At 37.0% G+C, this 8,714-nt stretch overlaps 1 protein-coding gene across 1 annotated transcript; it reads right to left on the minus strand.

Moving 5' to 3' along the window:
* Nucleotides 1–3,898: 3,898 nt before the first annotated feature.
* LOC147467804 (uncharacterized) lies at nt 3,899–6,466 on the minus strand. Its single transcript, XM_086530433.1, has 3 exons — nt 6,010–6,466; nt 4,798–4,988; nt 3,899–4,612 (listed from the first exon to the last, which is right to left on the minus strand). Exons 1-3 carry the CDS (start codon nt 6,266–6,268, stop codon nt 4,154–4,156), a joined length of 909 nt encoding a protein of 302 aa, XP_086386559.1. The 5' UTR covers nt 6,269–6,466; the 3' UTR covers nt 3,899–4,153.
* Nucleotides 6,467–8,714: the final 2,248 nt, after the last annotated feature.

Raw genomic sequence — 8,714 nt, forward strand, 5'->3', positions numbered from 1 at the left:
AGAGGATTTAAGACTGTTATCGACATATGACATTTGTTGTAAATTACAGGACAAATCAATAATATGTTACTTAAAATTCCTCAACTTTATCTTGCCCAAATGCAATAATATAAATCTATTATTTCAGAGACAGACCCCCACTATCCATTTGGTATACAAGGAGATAAGGGATTTATATCAACAAATTGTATTAATGTTCTGTAAACCTGATTTGATAAAAAGAGCTCCCCTAGAAAATATTGATCCAAGAGACGAACACTTTCACGTGCCAACGTGCCAAGTTTGGTTGGGGTCTGCCGTTAATGGGGAATTTCAGTCTCCAGCACTGAATTCAAAATTGTATGTAATCTTGGACGTAAAAGAAAGGTGCAAGAAATTTTTAATAACTCTCTCTTTAGAAATAACGAAAAGATTTCATCTTAATGACAAGCTGTGGAAACTAACAGCTGCCCTGAACCCTCCCAGTGCCTTAGATTGCAATCTAAGAGTATCAATGCCGTCACTGGATGAGCTAGTACAGTTACTACCAAGATTATATGAAGGCAACATTAGTGCATTGACCGATGAGTGGCGATGCTTGCCATGGCATGAATTCAAAAATGATATGAGCAATTGTGAAGCAATGGAGTTTTATCAGAAAATTGCAAAAGAGGTCAATCAAGAACAGAATAAAAAATTCACAGTATTGCCACAGTTTGCTTTACAAGTCTTGTCGCTCCCAACCTCTAATGCTGACGCAGAGAGAATTTTTTCTAAATTATCATTAATAAAAACAAAAGTAAGAAATTCACTGCAACTTCCCTCATTAAAGGCCTTAATAATTATATCCGAATTTTGTAGAAAAAGTGGCGAGATTAAGAAATTAATGCCTACGCCTTCTATGTACAATTGTGTATGAGTTTCCATTTTGTTGTTTGTGTTGATTAATTATTTCTTCATATATTCATTGTTATATCTTTTTATATTCATTATTTATTTGAAAAATAAATTATTGTTGCGCCATGTTTTGTTTTCATTATTAATATTATAGTTACCCCTACATATCTCAAAGAAAACCATCATATGACGTCATGTTTCCCTATCCAATCATAGCTCGAGAACGATAGCCAATCACCGCTCTCGGTAAACAAGAGACGGTAATTCCGACAGCACACCCCAATAAACAGTGTCACCTGGACTATGTGTTTGCGTTATTCCCCTGGATATACTTCTGCTTCAGACGAGATCAGAATCGAGGTTGTACCTGAACTCTCTTTACTTGCCTTAGGAACTTTGCTGGGCGCAAATTTTATTTTATTGAAGTTATTTAAGTCTCTTCAAGGCTCAGAGGCAGTTTGTTTTTATTGTGTTTATGATTTTTATGTTCAATAGTTGCATTTTTCGTGTTTTTAAGTACTCCTTTGGAGGTAATTTTAACGCTTCTGATTTTACGTTCACCTTTTGTATTTGTTTTATGTAACTCTGTTTTGTGATTTTACCTTTATATTTAACGTAGTATACTGCCCTCTTTTACCATTGTCCTTTTATCACTCGTAAAGCTACGGTTAGACTGCCCATAGATTTCGTTGGAATCCAATGATTATCAGTGGGTTGGAGCCCACCTACCCATCCGTTTTGGTTACACTACGAAAAGAACCATCGGCCCAGTCCACTGGATCGCGGCACCAAAACAAATCGTGACCGCAGTCCCTCATCAGTAGTTTACGATGGATCGTGCGCTCATCTCCCTCACTCTTGCTACACTTAAGTGTTTCCACAAGTATAGAGAATATAAAAAGACCAAGAAAAGTAGAAAGAGACTATGGATGAAACCATGGCTACAGAAAAAATACCGAAGTGTGTATCACAAGTTAATTCAAGAAACGCGAGTAGGTGATGACAGTGTGTTTTATGATTTCCATAGAATGAACAGGCAAAAATTTGATAAATTGTTAAATTTGGTGGCCCCCCTCATCCAGAAAGAAAACACACAGTTAAGGGACACGATATCTGCACCAGAACGACTCTCTGTGACCTTGCGTTATTTAGCCACAGGTAAGAACAAATTTCATAGGTTTCCTACATGTTTAGCCCTTTATTTGAAAACATTTTTAGCATTCAGTGTCAATTTGATTAAAATTTTTATTTACATTACCTAAGGCTAAAATAATAATAATAAAATGATATTATGATTACAATTCTCAAAAAATCAGTATTAGGGTAGGCATATACACAATAATTGGTAAAACTTTACAATAGGGCCGCATTATATTTAGGACATCATTCAATCTGTTTCTCACATAATTAGCTTTCCTTAACTGATATATAAGGATATATAAGCAATATAGAGAGAATTAATAATGAATATATACATTTTACCATATAGAAATCATTATTTGTATCAGTCCTGTTAAATGATGCTAGAATAAAGAAGTTGCCATTAAAGAAAATGCTATATCCTTATTCAAACATTGTACATATTGATTATGTATACATTTTCTTTAATACAGGTGAATCTCGTCGTTCTCTAGCATTCCAATTTAGGATAAGCCATAGCTTGATCACCCACATCATACCAGAAGTTTGCAGTGCAATATATTCCGTCTTAAAGGATACTCATCTGAAACTTCCATCAACATCAGAGGAATGGAAGCAAGTGGCAAGTGACTTTTATAACAGCTGGAATTTTCCAATGTGTATTGGAGCCATGGACGGAAAACGATTTTTAATGAGGAAACCAGAAAATACAGGATCAGAGTATTATGATTATAAGGGTCACCATAGTATGATAATGTTAGCTCTTGTTGATGCTCATTACCGATTCATGTATGTTGATGTAGGAGCTCAGGGACGCTCAAGTGATGCAGGTGTTTGGGACCGTTGTAAATTAAGAGAATAGCTAGAAAAAGAAAAGCTTCAAGTTCCACCACCTGATACTTTGCCATTTGCAGATCAGAAAGTTCCATATGTAATTGTTGGAGATGATGCATTCCCTCTCAAAAATTATTTGATGAAACCTTATCCTGGCCAGAACTTAAGTGTTGAACAGAGGATATACAATTACAGAGTATCAAGAGCTCGTCGTGTTTTCGAAAATGCCTTTTGTATCTTAGTTGCCAAATTTAGAGTGTTTCAACAACCTATTCACTCAAGTCCAGCAAACACTAAGAAAATCATATTTGTAGCAGTTGTTCTCCATAATTTCTTGAGAAATAATTCAAGGGAGCTGGAAAGTGGAAATGTTGGTAATGGTTTAGAAAACCATGGACTTGAAAGTCTGAACAATGTTGGAAGAAGACCTGCTAATAATGTCTTGGCAATAAGAGATATTTTTAAGGACTATTTCAATGGTAGAGGTAGTGTGACATGGCAACAAGATGCAGCACTCTTGCATTAAACAAGTTGGCACTGATGTTTTGATGATTATCATTGTCAAGTAGTAAAATTATATGTTGTTTCTTTTAATGTACTTAAATAGTATAGTATTTTCATATTTGTTGTGCATTTTTTTTTTTTTTTTTTTTTTTACAATAAACTGCAATAAATATATATGAATGATTTTTCTATTTCAACATAATCTCAAATAATAAATAAAAAGTCTTTCTGATAACAATGATTCTGTAAACTAAGTATATATTACATAAACAAGAGCAGAATTATGAAAAGATTGACCAGCATAAAAACACATTTTCTTATATTGAGGTAAAACTGTATGTGAAAAAATAAAAACTTATTGGCAATGAAATTCCAACCGTAAATATTCATTAATATTTTAAAATACTTAATTTTCTTTATAAAATGTACAAAGTTATGTATAATACCACCAAAATAATAATCATCTAAACAATTAAAAGAAAATGAAAAGAACATCATAAATTTTTACATTTATTTCTCCATTTTTAAACTATATAACTAGAAATATAAAAAAATATGTATATCTAGAAATATAAAAATATGTATAGCAATATATATAAACACACAATACTAAAGAATACCTTATACTATGTCTTAACTACTATAACATGAAAATAATTATTACTAAAATAAATAGAAAACTATAACATGACCAGCACATAATAAAAGATGACTTAATATGACTAGATACAGATTTCATCATTGGCATAAATCACAGCGTGTAAACATTTATTGCAATTCATGATTTTCCAGTACTGTTTTAATTATTGCCTTGCCTTTTCTTTTCTATGGCATGACACTCTCGAGTTTTTGCTGTAATAAGCTCCATCACTTCCAATGTAAAGTCCATTTTCACCTCTTTATAATCGCTGAAAAACTTCATGGCGGCCGTCACAGATTCAGTAACCATGTCATGGCATGCATCTTTTGTGGACTGCTGTGCCAAAACTTCCTGCAAGTTGTCAATGGTCTTCGACATTTTTTCATCCAGTGCATCACTCTTGTCCATTTTCCTCCTCTTCTTTTTAAGCACTTGTGAGTTTTTAACATAACTGGTATTGGGCTGATCAGGTATTTCAATGATGACCTCTTCATTAATATCAGGCAGAGGGGAAGGCGTTGAACTTGACAGTCTTGAAGTTGGTGATACTATTACTTCAGTATCTTCAAGGTCCTCAATAGGTCCCTCATACAATACCACTTCCTTCTGTTGTGGTTCCTGAAAGTTAAATATAAACATTAAAGGTGTTTTGCTTAATACTGTTAGAATGATATTACTTGATGAACCTTGAATAAAATTTTGTAATATTTAAATATAATTTCTTAGCCATACTATTATGTTACAATAAGTGCTGTATTCATTAGAATATAATTGTAGTTATAAATACATTCAGCCAAGCTTACCAAGTCATCAGGGTGTATGAAACTGGATTCTGTAGGGCCCGTATCATACACAGATTGCATGAATGAGCATGTCTTATAATGCTCCCACTTAATAGCAGTGTTTGCTGCGGAACCACTTGGTGTATTCCTGATTTTCCGTAAAATTTTCTGATACTGGCCGCGAAGGTACTTGAATTTATCCATTACTTCAACTGCAAATAATAGAGAAAATAGGGAAATTAAAACTAGCAGAGGAATATTTATGCATACATAAGACAAATAACACTTTCACAAATAACAACAGTCATGCTTTATTGCATGCATTATTATTCCGGTAAAACTTTACAATAGGGCTGCGTCATATTTAGGACATCATTAAATGTATTTCTATTATAATTAGGTTTCCTTGACTTAACATGGGGGTTTGCCCCCTGTAACCCCCTTTAAAACGGAGGCTGCAGCCCCCATACCCCTGCTAAAAACAATAAATCTTCATGTATTCAACGCAAGTGAATGACGCAGCCCGATTGTAAAGTTTTACCATTATTCCTATACCTGTCTATTTTACCAAGGCAAAGGTACACATTGGATTTTTTTTTTTTTTTTTTAATAATTTGTAGTTTATACATGATTCTGGTTATCATGCTACACATTTTAAACTAAAAATCGATTTTGGAAACCTTATATAAGTGAGATTTTATTAATTGATATTTTATCATATTCAAAGTCCTCAAAATATTACCAAACAATCTTGTGAGTGTATTGTTAGATTACAAGTTGTGACAACTGGGCTAGCCCTTCAGGCATTGCACATTATTGGTTTGATGGGGGCTCTGCACCCCAACAGCCCCCAGCACACATTTTCTTTATGTATTCACGGCAATTTGAATATTATAAAATTAGTCAGATTAAATACTTGGCCTCAGAATACCTGTGAGCTTAGTCTATGGAAAGCAGTTGCACTTGTAATTTGCAATTTGTAAAATTATAATAAGCAACTTATATGTGTGAATGACAAGATCTTTTTCATTAATTACTTATAAAACAAACTGTAATCTCAAAGCATATACAAATTGTTAGTCTCACATCAGCTTTTACCTAGCTTTTTCTACAAACTCCAAAAGCAATTAGCTAATACTTTGCATGTATAATAGCATAATTCCGTGCATAAAATTGAAAGTTAATTGCACCAAAGTTAAAATAAATTAATACATCAAATAATGTTTTTCTTACCTGTAGTCACTTCAAGAAGAGGATACTCTGTTTTCAGCTCTGCACATATCTTGTCAAACAGAGTTCGTTTCAGCGTTTTCTTGTGATAATATGGATGCGCTACATTCCAAAGGACATCTTCATGGCTCACTTTCTCTAGAAGAGAGGTAATTGCCTCCGAATTCCACATTCTTATGACGAGAAGACGTTCTTCCTCTTCGAAAAAGGTGCGCGGTTGTTTATGTTCGTCGGTCAAATGAGGATACAAGATATATTGCATTGTTTTTGTTTGATTTTTTAAAATAATAATTCATATAAGTATATCTATGATAATTTACAATTGTGATTATTAATTATAGATTACTTATATATATAATAATAATACTGCATAAAATATATAATTAGACTAATACCAGGTATACTATAGACTCTCAACGAATATGATTTTTCCACTGGTCCATCGACAGACGATGGGGTGCCCATCGCTTCGGACGAGTGGACAAAAAACCAGTGGAATGAACCAATCGATGGGCAAATCCCACTCAAAATGATTGGATTTGATGAATCGATGGGCAGTGTAACCACGCCTTAAGGAACATCAGTAGGTTCACTCATTTTTATTTTTGAACGTAAGGGGAGTGAACGAGGCCCCCTTTCGGCCCCTAAGCCATGTTACAGATTCACATGTAACTCGGGCTCCTCTTCACGGATAAGGTGAACGTGTCTTCAACACGAGCACCCCTTACAGATAGTATATAAAATTTTGGTGGCAGCCGGTGGGACAGCACTTTTACGAGTTCGTAGCTTCACTTTTGTTCCTTATGTATCTGCCCAGCACAACAGTTTTGTATTTTATTTCTGGCAGGTAGTTCATGCATGTTTATAACCTCTGTTGATGACTTTGGAGAGCCACTCATGCTTTTGTGTTTACTTTCAATGTGTTTTCCAGGGTAGTACATTCTGCATCAGAGCGACCTTTCTTTTTCAGCCTAACTCTCTTTTTGTATTTCAGAGTTAGATTTCTTTGTGTACTAATGCTCGCTCGCTTAGCTTATTTATCTGTGGCTCTTCTTTTGGCTTAGGATGTAACTAACCTGCCTCCTTTTACAGTTGTCGTTGCCTATTTTTATGAACTCTGTGTATCTGTGACTCTTTCTCAGTGAACCTATTTCGTTCAGTGTGACGTCCCCGTGCTCAGTGTTCAGTGTTACGTGACGTCCCCGTGCTCAGTTCAGTTTTCAGTGTTACGTGACGTCCCAGTGTTCAGTGTTACGTGACGTCCCAGTGTTCAGTGTTACGTGACGTCCCAGTGTTCAGTGTTACGTGACGTCCCAGTGTTCAGTGTTACGTGACGTCCCCGCGTTCAGTGTTACGTGACGTCCCCGTGTTCAGTGCTCAGTGTTACGTGACGTCCCCGTGTTCAGTGCTCAGTGTTACGTGACGTCCCCGTGTTCAGTGCTCAGTGTTACGTGACGTCCCCGTGTTCAGTGCTCAGTGTTACGTGACGTCCCCGTGCTCAGTGTGACATGCCTAGAGGCCGACGAGGAGCTTACCAGACCCAAGGAAGGCAACTACAATCTGAGGGGATGAGCAGCCAGCCCACTTCCAGAGGTTCTTCTCCAATCCGTGGCTCAGAACTTGACCATCTTCCTGTAATTGTTTCTGGCTCTAACCCAGATATTCAGCAGGTGACGAGAGCAATGGAAGGTGATATGAATATGTTCTCTGAGATCCTAGAGAAGATTTGTGCGTTGTCTGCTGAGATAAGAGATGTGAAGACCAAAACCCAGCAATTGAAGGAGAGCCTTTCCCAGCAGCAAGTTCCACATACCCAGGCTAATGAACAGGCAGGTACTGATCAAGATGGAGACTCTTCTGCACACATAAGCCAGCCAGTGGATGAGATTCGGAACCGTGACCAGGAGATCGCCAGGCTTCATAAGCAGCTAGAAGAGAAGAACAGACTCTTGGAGGAAGAACGACTTCGAGCACATGGGAAAGAGGCTATTCCACCGAGCCCTTTCCCACGCAACTCAAGTACTCATCTAAGACATCGTCCCGACGAACACCCAGGTAGTTACTCGTCTGGATCAAATGAGTCTTATAGCCGGTCCTCTCAAGCTATTTATGTTCTGGCGCGGGAATCTGTTCCCCAATTCAAGGGTGATATCTCTGCATCCCAACCACTGAAGAAGAATCAGGCGATTGAGGGATGGATTCGTGCTATTGAGAACCTCGTAAAACCTCCCACTAGTGAAGCTTACATCCAGGCAGCCCGAGCTCATTGTCGTGGTCCAGCAGAGCTTCTTATTAACTCCCCACTCTTCGACCACATCCTGGACTGGAAGGACTTCAAGGCTTCACTTCGCCTCAAGTTTCGCGGCACGTATACCTCTGCTGACTTTTTTAAGGTTCTTTATGAAAACCAGATGTCTGCTGAGCAAGCCCCAATGGATTTCTTCCTTCAAGTAGAGGGCTCGGTTTATCAAGGTTATCGTGATCATAAAGAGTCTGTAGGGGATCCATCAGAACTTATCAGACGTGTTTTTCTTTCGGGGATTCCTGCCTGGCTAAGAGACTATCTGGCTTTGAAAGATGAATGCTCCCCTATGCAGCTTGCAGAAACGGCCCAGCGCGTCTGGAACTCCCGCAATGGCATTCGACACAACAACTCCACCTTACGTCATAAGTCGCCAAATGATCTACTTTTGGATGAGCATTTGGAG

The sequence above is a fragment of the Penaeus japonicus genome, unplaced genomic scaffold, assembly GCF_977035675.1.
Source record: "Penaeus japonicus unplaced genomic scaffold, GWHDUDI00000001_assembly GWHDUDI00000033, whole genome shotgun sequence".
NCBI lineage: Eukaryota > Metazoa > Arthropoda > Malacostraca > Decapoda > Penaeidae > Penaeus > Penaeus japonicus.

Coding starts and splice junctions, on each gene's coding strand:
- LOC147467804 (XM_086530433.1), bottom strand. CDS start 6,268: ATGCAATATATCTTGTATCCTCATTTGACCGACGAACATAAACAACCG. Junction 4,989..6,009: donor TCTTCTTGAAGTGACTACAG/GTAAGAAAAACA, acceptor TATTATTTGCAG/TTGAAGTAATGGATAAATTC. Junction 4,613..4,797: donor TCATACACCCTGATGACTTG/GTAAGCTTGGCT, acceptor TTTAACTTTCAG/GAACCACAACAGAAGGAAGT.